Raw genomic sequence first — 24,385 nt, 5'->3', positions numbered from 1 at the left:
GGGGGGAGGGTATGAGGATGAGAAAATACAAGACTTATTAGGAATCTCACAAATTCAGATCACTGCAATGTTTACACATATTGTTACTTCAAAGAGAAGCGACAACTTGAACGGACATTTTAAAGAAACAAAATGTAAAATTTTCTGGTTCTGAAATTTTACTTTAAGTTTCAAAATATGTGACTTTGGAGCAAATGTTGTATATCTATATACGTGAAGAGTAATAACTCTGAATTAAATTTGAAATTCATCATGAAGTCATTAATAAGCAATTTTCCTGCTATCAGAATAAAATATTTTTATCTAAAAGTAGACATAATCTTAAGATACACATGCATACGCAAGTTTGTGTATACTTACATGAGTATGTAAAACAGAGGAATGCACATAATAGGTTATTAATTTAAATGTGCTGGAGCAGGGCTCAGGGAGAGGTTAGCAAGAGTAATAGGAGGTGATGTGGGGAAGGGAAGGCAAGAAAAAGAATAAAAGGACATTTGAAACCCATCATAGTAGATATGATTCTAGGCATGCATTTGTAAAATCATACGTGTGGGTATACGTAAATTTTAAAAAATCTTTACAACTAATAGTGCTTATTTTGAGATAAAGTTCTGAAAAAGAACAGCCATAAAACTTTGGCAAAATAAAGGTTTGATTCTTTCAGGTCCAATAGTAATTGCCACTCACTCTCCCTTTTTCCACGCAGTGGAAAGGCAGTAACTCCAAGATGCTCTCTTATGAATAAGAGAAAGTTCTTACAGTTGCATAGTATGGTTTTGCTAGAGTCAAGCAGGGTCAGTAAACCAGCACAGTCATCTGCAGGCTGGAAATCAGAACCCAGATCTTTAGTTCTCCCATGCATGCTGCCCCGCCGGGCTGTCAAGGGAACGTGCAACTCACTCTCATAGTGGATGAGGAAGCCGATGCTGGAGCGGCTGTTGTCAGTGGTGAATAGCAGGTACATGAAATTCCCGGTGCTGATGAGGAACTGGGGTGCCTGGGTGCCGTGGTACTCGCCGATCAGTGGGGATGAACTGGCTGGCCCATCTCTGACCTCCAAGGTGTCATAATTGACCTCTGTCTGAAATCTGCAAATATGTGCATCCCATCAGAAAAGACATGCAGAGCTGCCAGCTTACAGACATGCTCCTGACATCCTCATTCCTTAATCAGAAACCCGTGTACATTAATATAAAGAAAATAGTTGAAATTACATATGCTTAAAATTGGGGACATATATAAGGATGGTACGTTCTTTTCTTGATGAGACGGCACAGCTTAAATCCCCTTCTCTTATCTAATATTCTGTCTTACAACACTACAGACACAAGAGGAGGCCTTTATTCAGCTTAAACAAAAATACTATGAACCAGATTAGTTTTCTCAGATGATAGATAGATAGATTATTCCCAAATAGTAAAAACTCAATTATATATTTTAAAACTATTTTTACCATTCCCTATTTAACATAATTATAGACATCTTAAAATGGGCGCACTGGAGTGAAATGGTCTCTTAAAGGAAGAGGATCATTAAAAATGTGTGATGATAGTTTAAATAGGTTTCATGAAAAAAATATCCTGTGCCTTTTTAAATTGCATTATCTCTTTCAAGACATTAGAATAACCCTGGGTATGTTGCCATTTCAGAAATGAAAGTATACTTTAGTAACTCGAAAAAGTTAGAAAACCTTCCAAAAAGTGCTTAAGTTTTCTTATGCTTTCAGAGAATCTGGCCCGAGATTATATATACCTATAAAGTTGCAGCCACTTGGGTCCCCTTTGATGCAATGTAGGTACTACTCCAGGCACTAAGATAATTTTCTAAATGGGCCTTTCTGATCCTCGAAGAGCTAACCCGGTTTCTGAGTGCCTGACTTTGCTCTCAGGGAGCAGCTTAAGCATCATAAGCCTCTGACTCACTCAGTCACTTCGAGCCAAAGGATCCCGTGAAAGCCAGTGCCATTAGCCCCCACGCTCTGCGCTGGATGTTGCTGATGAATGGGGAGAAAACTTGGGAGAGGGGAAGCAATCTTAGTCTCATGGCATGTAGCAACAGACAAGGATGTTGAAACCAAAGCGCTGTGTCCTGCATACATTAGATTATGTACACCCTGATTAGTGCAAATGCACATGATTACATATTCCTGCAACTAGTGAATGTGGTGCCCTGTGCCCCATTCCTCCATAAACAGGAATTCGAACCATTTGTATATCAAATGGCTGGACCAGAATAGGGCCACAGGCTGCCACATTTGAGAAAAGATACTGCCAACTTTGTCTTATGACACTATTCTAAATGTTTTTCTAAAAACTGATTTCTCAATTGTTTGAGTTCAAATTCAAGAAGTCTGGATAAGGGTGAAAGCAATCTCCTTTCATATAGTCACGCTGAAGTTGTCCTACCCTGTTTCTTTAGTAACAGTGAGCACTGACAAAGTGCATATTTCAACAGCTGGAAGATTTCCAGGATGACCTTGGAAACAGAAACATCTGGATGTTCTTTGCTGTTGGGCAGCCTAACACACAGCACCTGGCAATACCATCAGCACAGAGCTCAGAATTTGCGCACACAATTCCATCCTTTGAGGTGTCAGTTCATTGGTCATGGTGGAAACAAACATTTCCTTATGCAATTCATCTTTTAAGAGCTATGTACTATGTCTAGAGTAAAGATCACACATGTCTAAAAATATCAGAAATATTGGGTATTTCCAAATGGAATTTAGCAAAACATCACACTGAAATAATATTGAATGAACGAGATTGGGAAAAATCAAGCAAATATTTTCCTTCAGGCAACTGAAAATAGAGGGTTAATAGATTGGCCAGACAAGAATATAGGATCCCTACTTTTACTAAATTACTTAAATTTGATATGCTGCTGGGAGTCAGGGTGTGCTTCAGCTCCCCCTGCCAATACCAGAATGTGGAGAAATTACTAAGAAACCAAACGTAATCAACTGAATATTTACAGAGTTAATATTTTTTCAAATGACTGATTATACACAGTAATTCACTTTCTAATATAGATGAATTTATAAACAATTTTTTTCTTTTGTTCTGAGAGATTGTCCTATTGGGGATTATTATTATTTTGTCGGAGGCAAGTAAAAAAATAAAAATAATTATTTCAAATAAATACAATTACTGAAAGTTAACACAACTCCTGCTGAAAACCTTTCCTGTATTGATATTAGCATTGATCATTTGAAAACAAAAAGATAATAATATAATGATGTTCATCTATCTTGAGACACCGTAATATTCTGGATACTAAAATCCAGAACATAGTCTAGTCAAGAAGAAGGTCATTGCTAGAGAAAGCCCAGTGTTATGCAGAGAATAACCTTGAAACTTTCAAAAAAGATGCCTCCCTAGCCTTTGGTTCATGTGGCTCATGACAAAATCTTTTTAGTTTTTAACCATCAATTTGGTTTCAGTGTTGAGAAAACTGGGAAAACCCTTGTTATACAGAACTCCAATAGCCTGCTTATTTTTTAATAAACAAATACCTACGCAGCCCAGCATGCTTAGTTTTTAGATCATGAAATGCATTATTAAATAGCTAAGCCAAGAAACATTCTAGTGATAATATCACTCATAGGCGATTAGTTGGTGATTGATCTGCTCTCCGCACCCCACTGCCCGCTCAGCATCACTAGCTGCCCTCGAGTGACCAGCAGCCACCGCCAGAACAGGAGAGCTGATTTTCTCTGCCACAGAAGACACCTAAGGGACCATGGGACCCAGAGCGGTTTCTATGTGCAATCAGACACCAGGCAGAATTGATTCCAGCGCAGGTCCCAAACCCAGAGTCAGATACAAGGGTCGGACCTCGGGAATGGTCCTCCAGGACTGGCACTTCCCCTACTAGCCTCCAGAGCACTGGCTCGCTTGGGGCTTAGAGGATACCACTGAAGAAGAACAAAACTTATAAGTAAGTGCCTGTTTCTGGTAAAGTGTGCTCCTATGCGGGAACCGAAAAGAACTGCCATCTTTTTAAAGTTTAAGATCCATTTACTAAAAATATGGAAGAGACACACATCATTGGGTCCAAATGAAGACTAATTTTTTTCTTACCTATCAAAAGTTATTTTGATAGAGTGGCCTGGTTTTGCTTCAATTATCCATTCACAATTTAAAGAATCCTTATAATATCCTGGCCATCCAGGAGGCAAAATGACTCCGCTGGATGCTGTCAGATGTCCACCGCACGGAGCTAAAACAAGATGTACAATATCTATTAGATTAAATGAGACAGAAAGATATGCCATAACAATACCCAGATAACAGCAAGAATCTGCTTCTGTGTTCATGGACTGAATATTTTCAAGTATCAAAGCAAATCTTATTCCCAAGGAAACTGTACATTTATTGAAAGCAGAGTCTATATATGCTACCTCCACGTACTTACCATTAACTTGAACCAAAGTTCTTTTTCTCTAGTAATGGTAATGTATACAGGAGTGCTCTGTGCTAATTGAATTATCTCATTTAACTGCCAACCATTTCATGACGTACATGCCCGGTTATCTATAGTTTACTTGCATTTGGAATTAAGCAAATATCTATGGATAAGCAAATGTAAAATGACCTTACATCTCAAAATGGATACATATAAACACGCTTAGGTGTCTGTATGTATGTGTTTACTTCCATTGTGTGCATTTTATTAAAATAAATAGCCACATGCAGCATATTATTTGTGAGTCTGCAACAAAACAAAACTTTCAATCAAATTTGATAATAGACTGCATTGATCCTTTTGAAAGGTTATGTGACAGTGATTTATAATTGCAAAGGAGAAATTAAGTTTGAAACGGTATATAACTACTGCTCAGTGAAAGTGATGATGCATACCTGTATCATCTAAAGGAATTTTAAATAGCATACCAATATTTCATACCACAATTAAGAATATGTCTCTGGCCACATGTTTTTTTCAGATTTTATGTATTCTTTCTCAAAATTATTTGCCATTAGCAATCATCTTTGTGGATTTATAGATATCAAAGTACATGAAAACACTCCAAGGTGAAAAAATCCTTTTGGAAAAAATATTTATTTTATTTAAAAATGGCCATATGCATAATGTAAAAACGCAAAAAGTTTATATCATTTTAGCCATGTTTTGGTGCTAGAAAAAATGTGAATTAGTGAAATTTATGGATTTACCAATAGTATCTTAATTTACATCAGGAAACAAATACAGAAAAAAATAAATGTAAAAAATTATGGAGAGTTCATGACCATATATTGGAATGTGGCAAATATATTTGAAGTAACGTTTGGAAATTTTGTTGATACGGGAAAATCTTTGTAACAGAATATTAAACTTGAAAAAGCAGGATAAATATTGTCCATATATTATAAATTTAATAAAATAAAAATTTTATTCAGTGAACACGGGAGTGGAAATTAAAAACCTGTTAATAAGGGATAGCACCGGGATTGCATTATAGATCACATTTTTGATATATCTATATATTTTTACCAAATAAGTTGCGATAGTTATTTTTATACCTATGCATTATTCTGTAGTTTAAAAATATGAAATCAGGGTAATTTTTATTAACTTGAGCTCCTGAAGAACACATGATTTTTTGTGGTAATTTTTAAATCAACCAATTTATACTAATTAATATTTTAATTTTTCTAGTTAATTTCTTAAATTCACATTTGGAGCCTATGAATCACACATCCATATACATAATTATACATAATTGAATTCCTTTGTTTTTTAAAGCAATGCAGCAAATCCTTCTAAGAATACAACATAAGCAAAATTAAATATGTTAAATATATGACTTCTATTTTGTCATGTTTAACCATCCAAAGATACTATATAACAAACACATATGGCAGATGCAGAATTCCAAAAAAATTAGGATAGTTGAGCTATTTCTAAAATCTGCATAATGAGTTATTACTATGTGTTAATTGCCATATAAATACAAAACCAACCAAAAGTTTCCTTTAGTAAATTTTTTATTTTGCATTTTTGTTTCTTGGAATATGTCTAACTTGTCACATATTAATTATTTTATTATACTCTTACTTATTACTTTGTAATTTACAGTGTACATTAGAACCTGAATTGCTTTATCCTGATGAAATAGACACTTTAATAATTATACTGCTGATGAGCAAAATTTACACTAAAATGGTAATAATCTCAGTAAGTAGATTGTCAGTAAGTAGTAAGTAATAAGTTTGTATTAGTCAGTTTGGATTAGATAACACTGTGGTAACAAACGGCCCCGCAACTGTAGCAGCTACAATGGGAAGTGAATTTCTCACAAATGTGGCATGTGTAGGTCTGTGAGACACAGGTCCCTTCTTCAGTTGCTATGGCAGATGGGAAAAGGTCTTGTGAGGGCAATCAAAGATGCTGACCCAGAACTTGAGTACAGCATTTCCTCATATACCTAATTGACCAGAACCCATCACAAGGTTCCTTTAATCTACAAGATTCAACAAAAGACATTCCACCTGATGGAGACCAAAAATATTTGATGAACAATATCAGTGACGTTCATATTCACTTAGCTCATAACAAAAAAAGCAAATATACCAATGAGCTAATGAGGTGTTTACAAAGCAATTTCTTCTTTGCTTTTTTTTTGATGATTTAAATTACAGTGATGAATTCCCTGATACTGTATTTCTAAAATACACACACACACACGCACATACACCCCTTCTTGATTACATATGTGTATTTTCCTATGGCTTTATTTTTCATAGAACAATCTGATTTGGGTTACATTAATGCTGGCTTGATGAACTGTTATGAAGGAGGCAGCCTGTCTTTTCCATTATCCGTGCTAGTGCACAACGCTACGGTTCTCTAGACTTGAAAGAGAACTCACTCGTACCCCTGTAGGGTACTTTCGTCTTTTTCAACGTTCAATCCTTAATCTTTCTTTCAATTCTTTTCTATGGTACTTTCCGTACATTTTATACTTTTTATTTGAGTCATTTTTGGTATTTTATCTTTTGCTAGAAAAATCACCCATTTTCTACAGACTTTAAGATTTGCTGCCATAGAGTTGACGTTTTCATGTATAGTCATTTTTCCCCAAAATAGCTAGAGATTTTAATGATGCCACTGAGCTGCACTGAGGAATATGAGCCTGTTAGAAGCAGAAGAAAGAAAGAAAGAGAAACCTTTTGCCCGGAGGCCATACAATTTATACTCAACATGCGCCTGGTATCCAGGAAATTCTGCCAGAATAAATAACCTACGCTTTTAAATAAAAAAATTGCTCTATTGTGAGCTTTTCACTGTCTATGTAAAGTTATATTATTTTTATGATATGGATAATTTCTCTTTTATGTCACTAAATATTTATAACATTTTTCTTTCCTAATTCCTTTTATCAGAATCATAAACAGTTTTTCTATTTTAACAACTCACTCTTGCTTTAAATTGTTTATAACACTTGAATTTTATTAATAGCATCCTAATTTATTTTTGTTTTTTTCAACTTTTTAACCTTATCATTAAATTTCTTTATTTTTTGATCATTTTGTTCTACATTAGAGGACTTAAAGATAGACATTTTCCTTGAAACACAGGTTTTGCTGTCTCACATTGTTTCTCATGGAAAGTATTGTTTTCATGGTTTCCAGATGGGATAGTATAGGCATTAAGGTTTGAGTTTCTCTTTAATGTAAAGTTATAGTGGACTTTTTATGGATAGAGATTTGCTTGTAGTTCTATTTTTATTACGTTTCTACTTTAATTGGAATATTACAGGGCATGAGACCTATAACTTATTTTAATTTGTTAAGATTCACTTTGTGGTCAGTTACATAATTGATTTAAACAAAACATTTTTCAAGAAAAACAATAAATAAGAGAATTCTGTAAGGGATGTGAGGTTCTTGAAACATTTCTTAAATCAAGTTTGTTATCTGTATTACTCACTACTTCATTGCTATTTTATTTTTTTCCCTACTAGATGCATTTACTTCTGAAAGGTGGCTTTCTATTTGTTTTCAGCAGATACAGTGATCGGGGTACCCGCCTGTTCCATCAGAGTGTCCCCTACCTTCTCTGAGGCTCAGCTGCACTCAGTCATTAGGTTTCTCAACGCAGGAAGACTTTTAACATCTTTTCCTATTAACTTTTTCTTTCTGCCGAGGGTTTCCTTTGTTAACAACCTATAGCTGGATTTTGTCTTTAACCTCGTCCTGTTTGTGCTGTGGTCCACACTCACCCTGCATCTTGTAACGTATCTGCAATCAGCCTATTACGGTGAAGGACATAACGGACAGCTTGACTTGTGGCCAGGATAGAACAGAGATTAGAGTGCACCGTTCACTTTAAACTTCTTTCTCCTGAAAATTCATGCTTCCAAATCAGTGAAATATGCTTGGCTAGAATACGATTTGCACCTCTGACTAACTGTGCACTGTAATTAGTATTATATATTTGAGCACCACATGTGTATATATTTACTCATTTATAAAAGATGAAAACCTACCCATTTATTAACATTTTGTACAGCATAAAACATAAAAGCTGTACATTTACAATGTGTGATGGAAATAGATACAAATGAAATTTCAGCTATTAAGAGTGTTTTCTTGCCCTTCTATGTATGAATATTTCACCCATGGGTGGTGCTTCTAATCCACCCACAAATTGTTTAAACAATGTATGAAAAAGGTGAACATCAGAACACCCTCCTTTACATTTAGTATCCCCAGACGATACAATAAATAGGACCTGGTTAGAAGTTTCTACTTCTCCTCTGAGGTCAGGAGTTCGAGACCAGCCCGGCCAACATGGTGAAACCTCCCCTCTACTAAAATTACAAAAATTAGCCAGGCATGGTGGCAGGTGTCTGTAGTCCTGGTTACTCAGGAAGGCTGAGGCAGAAGAATTGCTTGAATCTGGGAGGCGGAGGTTGCAATGAGCTGAGATTGCATCACTGCACTCCAGCCTGGGCGACAGAGCCAGACCCTGTCTCAAAAAAAAGCATGTCTACTTTGAGGAATGGTGAGTAACTTCTTTGGAGGTGGGGCCAGGACAGGATGAGCTGGTGAAGGATCATACCCCCACCATACTGTGGTTGTCACGGAGGAGTTTAAAGCTCCACACCTACATCCCAGCCCTGCTTAGAGTCCTTGATAGAGATTATGGGTCTGAGAATGGTATTTCGAGGTATTTTAGACAGGGCAGAAATTCTCAACTCTATATGATATTTAACATATATTCCTTTTCTATTCACTTATTAAAAATAAATACATGTTGTCTAAAGACAACTGAGAAAATAAAAATAAACCAAGAGGGAAAAATCACCCATAACCGTAATTAACATTTTGGTGTGTAGCCTTCTTTTTAGTGTTTTACAAAGTTATTATCATGAGATATGTATGTATTTACGAAACATGTACCTGCATCCTCTGGTCTTTCACATGCTAAGGACACCTGAGACTCTTTGATCTTATGATCTTTGTATTGATACCTGTTATTCTCCATGATTTATCTAACCAAGCCTCTGCTGTTTGAAGTTGAATCATTTCCAACTCTTCACTGCTATAAATAGTCTTGCAGAAAACATTCTTGAAAAAAAACCTGTACAGTTGCTTGATTATTTATGATATTGATCCAGGAATATAATTTATGACTCAAAAGACAAGAACAATTTTAAGAGTCCTACTAAGAATCTACACTACAACACCATGATGTTATATAATCAATAGCATGACTAGGAAATGCCAGTTTCTACATAACATTTTCAATAATACATCTTATTCACCTGTTTAAATCAATGCTAACAAGATAGACAAAAATGGTATTTTACTTTTCTTCTTAAATTTGTACTTCTTTGATATACACTAGAGGTAAGTTTTTAAAAAATATTTTCTTAGCTTATTGTGCACTGACTATTCTGATATGGATTGTGAACATATACTCTAAGTAAACATTTTTAAAATGAGTAAATATTAGAGGCAACATCTTCTTCCTTAAAATATTTTCCTCTCTGTATTTATTAGATAAGTAACCAGAACAGAAATACGAAGAATAAAATTAGGTGGTATTTATGTCAGCTGTAACAAGAACAACAAAATAGTTAACCATAAGCAACACTGTTATAGGTTGAATTCCGTCCCCCACAAAAGTCATACATTGAGGTCCTAACCCTCAGCTCCTCAGATGGTGACTGTGTTTGAAGATAGGATCCTTGCCGATGAATTTAGTTAGGATAAGGTGCTGCTGGAAGAGGGGGACCCCAATCCAATATGACCGTGTCCTTTTAACAGGGAGAATTTAGACACAGGGACAGACATACACACAGGGAGAGCTCCTTGTGAGTCTGGAGGCAGAGATGAGGGTGAGGCTTCTCCAGCCACGGAATGCCAGAGATTGCCAAAACCCGCCAGAAGGTGGAGGACCAGGCTGAGGCAGATGCTCCCTCAGAGTCCTAGAAGAAGCCCACCCTGCTGATGACACCTGGATCTCAGACTTCCAGCCTCCAGAACTGGGAGACTGTACATTCCTGTTGTTTAAGCGATTGTGTGTGGTATTCTGTTAGGGCAGCCCTAGCAAGCTAACACAGTTTGGTGGTTTGTGTGTGTGCCTGAAGATAGATGTGTGATTTCAAAGGAGAAGAGTGGGGGGTGGCAGGGACTGCACCTTCACAGCGGGGCACGGTGGAGCTCCAGACCACGTTCCCATCTTGAAGGATGCAGGTGATGGACTCGGATCCCTGGGTCTTGACAAAGCCATCGTCACAGTGGAAAGAAACCGAGCTCCCCAGTAAAAACCTGTCACCAAAACGTCGTCCGTTTATAGGAATGCCAGGATCATGGCACTCATTCTGACCAAATGCTGAAAGCAAAAGAAGAAGAAATAAGGAATAAAAATAGTTGAGTATTAATTACATGTATTAAAAAATAAGAAAACAGAACAAGCTTATAAAGCATTCATATAATGTATATAATTATATAAATTGCAGTTGTATCATTCATACATAGATGATACATTAATAAATAGGATATCAGTGTCTAGTGAGAGAGCAAGCAGGGAGATGAACAGATATAACTATCATGTATACAGCAATTTAGGCATGAAAAGCACTTTTTGTAGGAGCTTAGACAAAGAAAGAACTGATATGGTGGGTGGTAGGAAGTGTTTGGGCTCAGGATTTCTCGTTAGAATCCTGATTTTTTTTCTTACTATGTCAGAGGACTCTGACACTGGGCAGATGACTCTGATGCTTAAGCCTAGCTATCTTTATTTACAGAATGAAAGACTATTAAATTTATGTCCTCTAGCTACTGTAACACTAAATGAAACAATTATTGTCCAATTCTAAGTATTGTGCCTAAGAAAGTAGGCAGTTAGTACATCATAATGTAGTATTATTCATATTAATATTCTCTTACTTTATTCCCTCCACAGTGCATTTAAGTAGATATTCTTATATAAAATAGGCGTTAAAATGAGGAGCCTAAGGCAAAGAGAATGAACTGTCATTAAACCACTAATTACATACTAGTGCTGTATTTTAATCCTTGTCTCCTGACATCATGTTACTCAGTTATTTTTACTACACTACTTTGTTGCAAGAAAGATGCATAAGTGGCTGAGTGGTTGGGCGGATGGTTATATAGATGGGAAGAAGAATAGAAGGAAGAAAGGAAGAATGGCTGGCTGGCTGGATGGATGAATGGAGGGATGGATGGAAAGATGAATGGAAGGATGGATGGAAAGATGAATGGAAGAATGGATGGATGAATGGATGCATGCATGGATGGATGGACAGATGGAAGGATGGATAAATGGAAGGATATGGATGGATGGATGGATGGATGGACGGATAGATGGGTGAAATAATAGATAAATGGACAAAAGAATAGAAGGAAGGGAAGGGTGAATGGAAGGATATGGATTGATAGATGGATGGAAGGATAAATGGAATAATAGGTGGAATAATGGATGAATAGATGGACAGATGGATGAATGATGAATGGATGGATGGAAAGATGGATAAACAATGGGCTGATGGAATGATGGATGGATGGAATGATGAATGGATGGAAGGATGAATGGATCGATAGATGGAAGGATGGATGGAAAGATGGATGGAAGAAAGGATGGATGGATAGATACACGGATGGATGAAATGATGGATGGATGAATGAAAGGATACAGATGGATAGATGGATGGATGAATAGGAGAATAGATAGAATAATGGTTGGGTGGGTGCATGGATGGATGGAATGACGGATGGATGAATGGATGGATGGATAAATGGAAAACCAGAGAGAAAGAGATGTAAAGAGATGAAAGAGAGAGGAGATCCAGCTCCTTAGTTTAGGAGTTATGAAGCCACCAATCTAAATACAGTGATGCATTTGTTTTTAAGTTTTCAGGATAACATTATAATTTTACTACTGTCATTTTCATAATGATTATACAACCTCTGAAGTATCAGCCTGGTAATGCAACTTCACATACGTATAAGCAAAATGGGAACATGTAAGTAAAATGAGAACTTGGATGTGTTGACTGTGTGGGCGTACTTACTGGTGTAAGTGATGTTGAACCCTCTGCCAGTAGTGGAATGGTCAGACTGAAATTCCAAGCGAACTATATGCCCACTGCTGGCCAGCTGGGAAGGCACTTCATTGCCAGAAAAAGTACCCAGGACAGTTATGTCAGAAATGCCATCATCCTTGACCGCAAGAAAGTCAAATTGAGGCTCCACATCAAAATCATTAAAGATTAGGTGAATTCGACTTCCTGGCTCCGAGATAATCAACCAGACACAGTTCATGTTGTTCCCATATTCCTCTGGATAATTTGGTGACAGAATAATCCCAGATGATGCCGTAAAGTTGAAGAAACATGAAACTGTGAAGACGCAAATATATTTTCAAACAGTTTTGCACATATCCAAAGAATTGCCATGTGAAACAGACGGCTAAGAACCTGCAAAGGCAATTCATGCCTGCAGATAGCTATGATGATCCAACTATTTTAATATAAGTAATTCTGGACCATCATGTTTTCTCCTTTCCTAATTTGTAAGTCGAATACTTCATTATCTTATAGAGCACAACCAGAACCTATACATAATCAAGCACAAGTGTGGTTCAAAAATGATCCTTTCAAGTCGACTGAAAACGTGTGCCAAATATTATAATTTCTATTTATAACTTTCTGCCTTCAGAAGAGCAAATATTAATATGGAAAAGTATATTCCTATATCATAGGAACAATTTGGTCTGCTCTTTCACGATAACTTTTAAATTTATATTTTATACTTTCCTGTAAGTGCATTTCTCCAGTTATTTAAAATTTTTATTAGTTACAGGGTAAAGATGAATAAATAAATAACTTGGAAACATTAGATCATGTTCTATTTGGTAATATAAAAATATTTTGAAAAATTTACTTTTAAGAATGTGCACTTAAAATCACATACATTATGTAAATAATTTTTGGAGGCAGAAACTGTTGGATTTCTCTCTAGAGTATATTTTTGCTTCTTATTCCACATAATTTTGTACATACTGTTCAGCCATTGCTATATTTATTTACAAATAAAAAAAACCCTCCTTTAAAGTTGACTGTGAAGTCTTTTCTGCTTGTTAAAATAATATTCTTAAGAGGAAGTGGGCAGCTCCTCAACTGAATTCCAAACCAGTACCACCACCCATGCTCACACTGGTGAACAACTTGTGTTTAAGTGTTATACAGCACTATTAAGTCACAAAGGACTCTGTTGCTGTATTGATGTCTGATACAGCAGATCACCATCGGCTTTTGATGGAAACAACGGTATGTGTGATGACCCTTTCTGGTAGGAAACATTCAAGTACATTTTATCGAGTAGATGTAATGAAACTATAAATTAGTTTTTATTAAATGAAGAAAGTAGGCAAGTTGGTGTTCGAGAACATCCTTGCACATTTCCAGTAAATGGGGCACCCCAAGCTATTCTGAAAGCGGTCTGTGTCTTTCTCCTTTTCTCCCCTTGCAAGATGCTTGCAGGACAGGAGGGAGTCCAGGTCAAGGCATAATACTCACATACACAGCTGGGCTTGTTGCCAGACCACTGATTGTTCTGCTGACAGGTGATAACTCTCTCCCCCACCAGCTCAAAGGCCGCCGGGCATTCAAAGGTGAGTGTATCTCCATGGAGGAAACTGCTGCCCATCCGCTTCCCGTAGGCGGGGATTCCAGGATCCCCACACCCTCCCTTTTCAATTTCTGAAAATGGAAAAACAAATGAACGCTTAAAAAAAACACATAAGGAATATTTTTATCTCTACAATTTAGAAAGTAAACACGTGGCTTCTTTTTGCTGAACTAAACATCATTTTTGTAAACTGTTTCTAAAGGATATTCAATTGATCTTAAATTTAGTTTCAAATATCAAAAAAAGAATGTCATTTCAACTGAAGGGAAAGGTATTTAATTTGCTGCCTTTTAAGGGATACAGGTGACTACACAGATACGCTGACAATACAAATACTGCAATTAATGGGTGCATCTTCTGGATACCTCCGGTCTTTTCTCTGCAATTGCTACTACTAAAATGCAAATACTAGTTTTATTTTCAACTATGTGCTTTTTGCTATAAACAATACAAATAATATTCTTCATTCCCTACAGAGTATTTAAATAAATAGAATCTATTTGAATATTCTTTCCCTAAATTGAATGTTAACACTCACTTGTGAAACAGAATGAATAACCGTTTGGTCTACAGAGGAAAACAAAATACTCAGAATCAATCTTTCATTAAAACATCACTATAATAAAATATGCATCCAAATACACCAAACCTATATTTCAAATGTTGATCTGTCTCAAATGTTACCTACACAGAATGTTTTCATTAAAATATTTTATTTATTCATTCATTTAAAAGATTTTTTTGAGAGCCACTGTGTGTCAGGTCCTCTGCTAGGTAAGGGCTTAGTGAATAAATGAGACAAAATCCTTGCACACATGGGGCTGGATATGGTTTGGCTGTGTCCCCACCTAATTCTCAATTTGAATCCCACGTGTTGTGGGAGGGGTCTGGTGGGAGGTAATTGATCATGGGACAGGTTTTTCCTGTGCTGTTTTCACGATAGTGAACAAGTCTCAGGAGGTCTGATGGTTTTCTGACGGGGAGTTGCCCTGCACAAGCTCTCTCTTCGCCTGCTGCCATCATGTAAGACGTGGCTTGCTCCTCCTTGCCTTCCACCATGATTGTGAGGCCTCTCCAGCCATGTGGAACTGTAAGTCCATTAAACCTTTTTCTTTTACAAATTGCCCAGTATTGGGTATGTCTTTATCAGCAGTGTAAAAACAGACTAATACAGGGGTTATGTTTGATGGAGGAAATTTTTTTAAAATTATTATTTTTTTGAGACAGGATCTCACTCTGTTGTCCAGGCTGGAGTGCAGTGATGTTATCATAGCTCACTGCAACCTCCAACTCTTGGGCTCAAGTGATCCTCCCACCTCAGACTCCCAAAAATGAATGTGATTTGACAATGGGTAATTTAAGACGAGATGGAGGGGTATAGAGAGATGGATGGAGGAGGAGGCAGTGAAGAAAATGCCCTGAAGGAAGATGGCAATCAGCCCTTTGAGAAAGAGATGTGATCCCAGTGTGCCTGGCAGGGCAGTGAGGGACAAATGGGCAGAGGTGGTTTGGAGAGGAAGGAAGGCCCTGCCTGTTGGGCTTCCTGTTTGTGCAGAGTGATGCAGGAAGAAGGCATTGCAGGGCTTTGGAGGAGACCTGGTGTCTGACTATAGGCTTGAAAGATCCCTCTGCAACTTTGGAAGAGCAGAGGCAGGTGAAAAGTTAGTCCCAGCAAATTCAGGGTGGTTTCTCTGGACACCTGTCCCAAAAATGCATTGGTTTTACTTTTAGAATTCTTCATGGGCTTGCACTTTTTTATCCTGCACGGGCCAAGAGCAAATTCCAATTTGTGGGGGTTTTTTTTTTTTTAGTAACCTAACTACTTCCTTTCTTGTTTTTTTATTTCCATAAGTTTTAGGGGAACCCAAGCAGTATATGCTGAACTCAATTTGTAGTCTTCTATTCCTCATCCCCTTCACACCCTTTCCCCGAGTCCCCAAGGTCTATTTTATCATTCTTATGCCTTTGCATCCTCATAGCTTAGCTCCCACTTATGAGTGAGAACATATGATGTTTGGTTTTGCATTCCTGAGTTACTTCACTTAGAATAATACTCTCCAATCTCATCCAGGTTGCTGTGAATGCCATTAATTCATTCCTTATTATGGTTGAGTAGTATTCCATCATACACGCACACACACACACACACACACACACACACACACACACACACACCCCACATTTTCTTTATCCAGTCATTGACTGATGGGCATTTGGGTTGGTTCCACATTTTTGCAATTGCAAATTGTGCTGCTATAAACATGTGTGTGCAGGTATCTTTTTCATAACCTAACCACTTTCTAATCAAGCTGTCAGTTTTGGGAATGGTTTGTAGAAGTGACTTAGAACTGAATTTCTAGATGGTTTGAAGGTCTGCTGTGAGGGATACAGAAACACTCAGAGGTGGATCCAGAGATGTTATATTGCATTCAAGAGGAGAAACTTTACTTCTAAGTGTCTGGGAAAACCAAAGAAGTGAAGTTTGATACATTATCACACTAGCATGAAGATGTTGAATACATAGGATATCACCACTTTCTGTGAAGCAGAATAGCACACACACAAAATGCAAGTATTTGGTTGAGGTTCAAGGTACGCTACTAATGTCACACCTCAGGCTACCAAACAAAGATGATCCTTACAGGGTCAGCTCTATGAAAGCAAAATGTTCCTAATGCAACACAAGCCAAATACAGCTACAGAGAACACCTTCGCTTAAAGATAGTTCTTGGAGTTTAAGTTGTTAAACTTGGGTTGAACAGAGCTGGAAATGGATTTACTTAAACTTAATGCTTGGGATGCCTTGAATGAGCATTTGTCACTGAAATTGACAAAGTTAATTCAAAACTCTACATGGTTTATAATAGAAAAGAGCTCTTGTTTGATGTGGGCTCTCCACTGGGAAGCTGGGCTGGGTGCCCAGGGTCCTGGCATAGCACAAATCTCCACAGTCAGGAGTCCAGGCACCAGGTTGGGTTTTGAATCCTCCAGTGTTTGCTGGGCCCCTGTGATCAATTTAGTCTCATCAAGTCTCAGTTTTCACATTATGAGCTTCCTACTTCCTACCTCAAAGGATGGCCATGAGAATTAAGGAATAAAATTCATGGAAATTACCTGGCATATTGCATTGGAAATATAATTATTGCTATGATTATTAGCAAGCCTTAAATGTTTCACTCTGCCTCTGTGATGCTAAACTTTAAAACTTCTCCTTAGCGTAAAATAAATTATGGCATTTTTGGATACCATTTGTAATATTAATTAACACAGGGAGCTCTACTGTGTGAGGGGTTTCAGAAATAAAATGAGGGAGAGGGTCTTTCTGCTTTCCATGCTGAGGGTCAAGGGAGTCCTGTGGTTACCTAATCCCACCAAAGAGGCTGGTGTTTGTTTATCCTGATGCATGGCTACTGCTGGCTGTGGACAGAATCTGTGTTGGACATGCCCCTTATCAGACATTAGGGATTGACTAGTAACTGTCAAACTAGCATGGTCCAAACTCAGTAGGTTCGTGTGTTTCTCCTAGCTTTTGTTCTTTAGTTATAGAAGAAATGTAAGCATGTTTCATGATTATGCCAGCGATGTTTCATTTGGGGGAACTACCTTGGAATATTTTGCATTCTTGACTTCTGACACACTGAGTGTCACTACCGACTCCAAATTACGGTGACAAAATTCACACAGATTTTGGAATTTTATTTGAGGGTCATATCACCTTCGGGGGAGTAGAAGATGAGTAAGAAACTGTTGACATTGATACAGTATGTGTGTCAAATGCCCTTCTCTGTATGTCAGAGATGATTTTGACATATTTTCTTAGAAACAAACACTACAGCCAGATGCGGTAGCTCACGCCTGTAATCCCAGCACTTTGGAAGGCTGAGGTGGGAGGATCACCTGAGATCATGAGACGGAGACCAGCCGGCCAACATGACGAAACCCTATCTCTACTAAAAATGCAAAAATTAGTCAGGAGTGGTGGTGCATGCCTGGAATCCCAGCTACTGGGGTGGCTGAAGCAGGAGAATTGCTTGAACCCAGGATGTGGAGGTTGCAGTGAGCCAAGATCACAACACTGCACTCCAGCCTGGGTGACAGAGTGAGACTCCGTTAAAAAAAAAGAAAAACAAAAAAAGAAGCATACACTATGATTTGGTATCAATTCAAAGACTGATGCACCTAAAGCAAAAAAAAATGCTGTACAAAACATCTCTTCCAAATTATTGAACTAGATATAAGATTTGATAATGAAGGGGCCTAAGGAAAATATTCTTTAAGGATCATTCCGAAGAGCTTACATAGTCCAGTTACAAACACTGTCACACATCCCACTCTTCCCCCAAATACATCACACAGAAATTTTCTCTATTGCTGTAGCTATATTCCCAAACATGCCATGTCTTGCCTCAGTTCAGGTTCCACCTTCACTGTCTATCATCATTTGCCATCATTGACGCTGTTGGGGTCCTCTCATTGCTCCCCATGCTGCATCCCATTTTCTGTGCTGCAGCCAAACTATTTCCCCAAACTCCAGTCCTAAGGATGACCCTACCTTGCTTGAAATTTTTCTGGTGACCAACTTTATTCTCACTCCAGATCCTCTTCAGGACTCAGCAACCCTGTGTGACGTGAACATCGCTGTCTTCTCCTAGGACATATCTCGTTAGTTCTCTCCTGGTATTTCACAATCCAGACTTGCTACAATGTCTTTTAGTACCTGAGGGTGTCTCCCCTCTTCAGCCTTCACAGCTGCTGTAAATATTTAGTCCGTCCTTTCCTCTGTTGTCTTATGTAACCATGCACTGTCGATATTCTAATTCAGTCTGCACTTGCTTGGGGATGGCCTGTATTCTACGTGTCTCTAGCACCACTCTCTTTTCTGCGGCAAGACTTGTCACTCTGCATTATATTTATTTTTTGTGCTTTACTGTAAGCCGTGGGAGGGTCTCTCTTGGTGACTGTTAAATCTGCAACACCTATTCAGAGTCAACACACAACAGATGCTTTTCTAAATTATTGTTCTTATTAAACTTGCAATTTAATGATTTTTATTCTCACTCACATTTACATACTTAATTGCATTCTAATTGAGAAATATAAATTGTATATATTGTTCATCTACAGCATGTTATTTTGAAACATGTGTACTAAGCATGGCTAATTAATATACTGATTACCTTATATACTTTTGATTTTTTCCTTGAGAACACCTGTACTCTTAGCAATTTTCAAGAATATAATACATTATTATTAACCATAGTCACCATGTTGTACAATAGATCCCTTGAACTTATTTATATGTTGCATTTATTTATTTGAGATGGAGCCTCACTCTGTCGTCCAGGCTGGAGTGCAGTGGCACAATCTCGGCTCACTGTAACCTCTGCCTCCCAGGTTCAAGAGATTCTCTTGGCTCAGCCTCCTGTGTAGCAGGGATTATAGGCATGCACCACCACACCCGGCTACTTTTTGTATTTTTTTAGCGGTGATGGAGTTTCACCATGTTGGCCAGGCTGGTCTCCAATTCCTGGCCTCAAGTGATCTGCCCTCCTCTGCCTTCCAACATGCTGCCATTACAGGCATGAGCCATTGTGCCTGGCCTTATATGTCATATTTATAGGTATGTGTGTGTCTTATATGTTGTTTTTATGAGACGATTTTATATATTCTGGAGAATCTGATGAAGCTCAGTCCCTTTTTATTCTTTATCGCAGACTGAGATCTGGAACAATGGAAAAGTATACAAGTAATAAATGGAAAACAAAACTTCTTTATTGGTAAAATGCATCTAGGTTGTTTAGAAACATATCCCCAAGTTTTCATGAGAATAAGTGAGATTTTTTTAATTGCCAAAGAAGATTTTGAGTTGCATATGATATTTAATTTTTGGCACTTACAATGAGTAGTCACTAGCTACAGGGACTTTTCACACTTGTCAATTCTTTTTAAAAATAAGTGTTCTTGGCTGGGCGTGGCGGCTCACGCCTGTAATCCTAGCACTTTGGGAGGCTGAGACGGGCAGATCATGAGGTCAGGAGATCGAGACCATCCTGGCTAACATGGTGAAACCCTGTCTCTATTAAAAATCCAAAAAAATTAGCCGGGCATGTTGGGGGGCGCCTCTAGTCTCAGCTACTCGGGAGGCTGAGGCAGGAGAATAACGGCGTGAACTCCAGAGGCTGGAGCTTGCAGTGAGCCGAGATTGCGCAACTGCACTCCAGCCTGTGCCACAGAGCGAGACTCCATCTCAAAAAAAAAAAAAAAAAAGTGTTCTTTAGAAATACTTTAGAAAACTGGCCCTTTAACAAAATAAATAACAGAGGACCAAATACAAGAGAAATAGAGAAAAAGAACTCTGAAGGTAGAAATAAATGAGTGTGGACCTATGATGGATTTTTAAACATCCAATTTCCACATAAGAATGTATTTGGTGTATACTTGAATTTCAAAAAGGGCTGACAGAAGGCAGAAAGGAATGAGACATAACTGCGCCTTCAGAAGCATAGTTAGCACGCTTGCTTGTTTCCTCTTGCGTAGTCAACCGTGGGTGTCCCAGGAGCTACATGGAAACACGTCCACGGAGTTGCCTGGTCCTTCAGATTCTGCTGTGGCCGCATCCCCTTCTAACACCATTTCTCATGTTGATGGCAGGTCAGGCAAGGCAGGGCTGTGCATGGACACAAGACAGCTAGTACAGAACTCGCTCAGTCTACACTGCTGTGTATTCTTTGTTCTCTGTGACCTGCCTCCACAAGTAGATGAGAACTCCATGAATCACAGCTTTATCAGGTTCTGTATCTTTCCTTCCAAAACCACTTATGAAAGTTCTTTGTATAAAAGCACTCAATGAATAAAACTAAATTCTAAAATTAGGTTTACCCATAGTCATGTATATGAACAGCAATTTCTCTAAATCTCAGTACATGACTATTGGATTATATAAGCTGATATCCCTGAATTTTAGTGAGAATGATTTACCAAGAGTTTAAATCACACCATGTTCTGCTCCCACAGTTGTGCTTGCATTACCAAATTTATTCTGGATGGGGTAATAAAATTTCTGTTTCACATATGAAATATACTAGGTTGCTGCAGTCTTTGTTACTATAAAGAGTTCACTTAGATTCTTCAAGTTATCACAAAATGTACTATGATGATGTTCCATAAATAAGAGGGACCTTTAAATTCCATACGGGTTGCCAGTGGATTGCAATTAGTATTCTGCAGAAACCACTTTGCTGTAGCTGTGCAGGAAATATTTCTTAAAAATAGTGGAAAACATTTAGATTTCAGACAGCTAATCTCCCAAAATAGCAGACCAAACCTCCTATCGCCTGTGTAAGATATTTACACAGCTTCTTATATGCTTATTCGTATAAACGCAATGTTGTCTAGCTTGTATGCCTGCCTTTTTTCTCATGTGCTATTTGACTACCATCTGTATTCTGAACTTAGGGCTTAAAAACTTTAAACACAAACTAGAATAGATAAGGTGTGTTCCAGGGCTACCATAACTACTACATGCGGGAAGTGTTAACGAACAGATTAAAATGGCCCAAAGATCAGTACATGCTTCCATTTTCGCTGAAGAGAGGGTGACTAAAGCAACAGTTTCTTGTGCAAGTGACCACATTGTGCCTGCTCTTAGATTAAGTCTCATTTTTTCCCCTGAGGCTTTCACTCAGAAATCCCTAAAATAATTGATATATTTTCATCGTCTTTGGAAAACAAGATTGCAGCACATAAATGGAAGTCTACAGATCCTGTTTTTTGGAGGGAGTGTGAGAACACTTCCACGCGGTATGGACGTGGCACATGCTCCGGGCATTCCTGGAAACCATATGACACAGCACAACGCAGCACCTGGAGGGAAGCGGAGCCTCCCATGACTCCATCCTTGTCCGTCATGATCAGTCACATAAGCCCAGAAAGTAGCGGATTGCGGTTGCAGTGGCCTGTACTTGTTAAAACGACGTGTAATTGTGCTTAATGATGGTGTTCGGGGGAAATTCTGTTGTGTACACGAAATACCGTATTTGCTTTTCATACAAATGTGCTTTGTTTGACTAAAACAAGAATGAGATGGTTCCAGACGTGTAGTCAAAAGCTAAGGTGGAGCGGGAATGACGCCTGCTGTGTTTTTCTTTCCCTTTTGTGGCCCCAGTGTGAAATGCGGGACTCTGGAAATTCAGGCTGTAAGTGACCACAGAAATGAACTGTCTCAGCACCTCATCTCACTTGTCTTGTGCAGACCATGAGATATACATTTTCAAACTCGTTTATAGCACTGTCCAAATGATTTCTTAGTGCTCTTGGAATTCAGGACTTTGTTGGTGATACTGCCCAGAAAACTAAGAGACTGGACTTCAAAGAGCACTTACTGGGAAAACAACAATTTTATTCAAGATACTGGTCACCTATAATCATGGGGTCATATTTACTTGGCCAAATTCCCTGACGGTCCCGCTGATCTAGTAACCTGATTTGGGTATGTAAGAGGATTGATTTTGAGCTGAAGATTCAGATCCAACAATGTCCTGTGTCTCAGCTCAGCAGGTCTGTCTGCCATAACCTGCAATGTAACGAGAAGCAGGTTTTCCAGTGATCCCAGTGCCCTGCACCAGAGCAAGAGAAATCTACATCAACATCACAGGGCATCTCCACTGAACTTCCAAATTGGTGATCAGGTAGACACATGGGATTCCACAAACTACCGTCAGACCATAGTAGGAAATGAGAAGGAAGAATGAGTCATTTTAAAGGATAGAATTTTTCCTTTTTAATGTTATGGATTTCTTTTAAAGACATATAAAATGAATACAAGAGCCAAGCTAGTAATGAAAAGCACCTCAGAATACATGAAAGGGATATATAATGCAACTCTACTTTCCAGAATTAATTAGTAGAAATTTAGTCCTGAAAAATCATCTTGCTATAGTGTTACTTTCATTTATATTATACTCAAGGCACACAAATATTTAATGCTCTGCTGTGTCTGCTGCCATTGTTTAAGGCTGAAACACCAGTGATAAACCTCACAGAGGTTGAGGCTTCTGAATGACACAAGCTGCGCTGTTCTCTAATTCTTAACTCAGCAGGAACTGAGCTTTTTGCCTTAGCAAGTGACACATCTCTGAGTGCCTAAGTGGTCATCCTCACAGAAGGATCCTATCAGGCTTACAATCTGCACCGACCAGATGCTCTTGGTTTATTCTTGAGTTCAGGCTCACTGTAAACTTCAAAAATAAAACTAACTCCACTGTCGTTTCTAAAATGAATAATGGAAAATGAAGGATGAAGGTCCTGATCACCAGATGAAGCCAGGTGAACAAAACAGGAATAAAAATTTACTATTCTAGAATTTCTGTGTTTCAAGTAATAAAAATACACACATATTTTTATTTTTAAATAAGCATATAGACTGATTTTTAATAAAAACTCTATGTATTTGTGTTTGCCTGTTGGGAGGAGGATATTCAAGTAACCCTCAGCTAACTAGGAAATTCTGAAACCTGGAAAATCCCATGTCTGGCCAATTGCTATTGATTCATAGCCCCTTTTACCAACAGGATTGACAAGCAAATAAATAGGAAAGAAAAAGTGGAGAAATAATTCAGATTACTTTCATCACCTACAATGTTCTTATCAAACACCAAATAGCCAACATGTCAAGAAAAACAATCTGCATATCTAGATTCATTAAAAGAAATAATCTTCATCAACACAGTTTTCCATAAATTAATTGCTTTATTTTCCTGCTACTTCTAGACCATACTCTGGAAGCAGGGTAGCAAAGTGAGTAGAAACATAGACTCTTGGAATAGATCCTGTTTTAGATGGAATCTCAGCAACATGAATTACCTGTGTGACTTCCTGTGAGTTGTTGGAAGTACCTGTGTACCTAATCGTGGATAATAATCGTTTCCATCTCCTTAAAGATCCAATGCATGAAGATCCCATGCAAAGTGCTTAAATAGAGCCTAGTGTATATTAAGTTCTATCTCTTTGCTATTATTAACATCATCATTGATATTACTTTTAATTTCAATAGTTGGGAAGTCATTCAACTTAACGAACGCCAAACTAAGTGCTCAAAATAATTTGATAAAAGTCCTTAAAAGATACAACTACTTTATGGTATTCCTTGAAAACGTATAACCCGTCTAACCACGAGAAAAGCATCAGATAAATACCACCTGAGGAACAACCCACAC

The 24,385-nt window shown here is 37.9% G+C and overlaps 1 protein-coding gene across 2 annotated transcripts in view; it reads right to left on the bottom strand.

The window, feature by feature from the left end:
* The window catches only part of CSMD1 (CUB and Sushi multiple domains 1), a 2,032,824-nt gene that overhangs the window by 449,841 nt on the left and 1,558,598 nt on the right, over positions 1–24,385 (bottom strand). For both annotated transcript variants that reach the window (XM_055289255.2, XM_055289263.2), the window contains exons 13-17: positions 14,060–14,242; positions 12,554–12,880; positions 10,657–10,851; positions 4,086–4,224; positions 904–1,091 (exon numbers count right to left, since the gene is read on the bottom strand). In XM_055289255.2, coding sequence (XP_055145230.2) covers positions 904–1,091; positions 4,086–4,224; positions 10,657–10,851; positions 12,554–12,880; positions 14,060–14,242 — 1,032 coding nt within the window. The remainder of the gene's footprint in view (positions 1–903; positions 1,092–4,085; positions 4,225–10,656; positions 10,852–12,553; positions 12,881–14,059; positions 14,243–24,385) is intronic.

The sequence above is a fragment of the Symphalangus syndactylus genome, chromosome 1 (assembly GCF_028878055.3).
Source record: "Symphalangus syndactylus isolate Jambi chromosome 1, NHGRI_mSymSyn1-v2.1_pri, whole genome shotgun sequence".
NCBI lineage: Eukaryota > Metazoa > Chordata > Mammalia > Primates > Hylobatidae > Symphalangus > Symphalangus syndactylus.
Note: the sequence above shows the minus strand (reverse complement) of the source record. Positions and strands in the feature narration are given on the sequence as shown.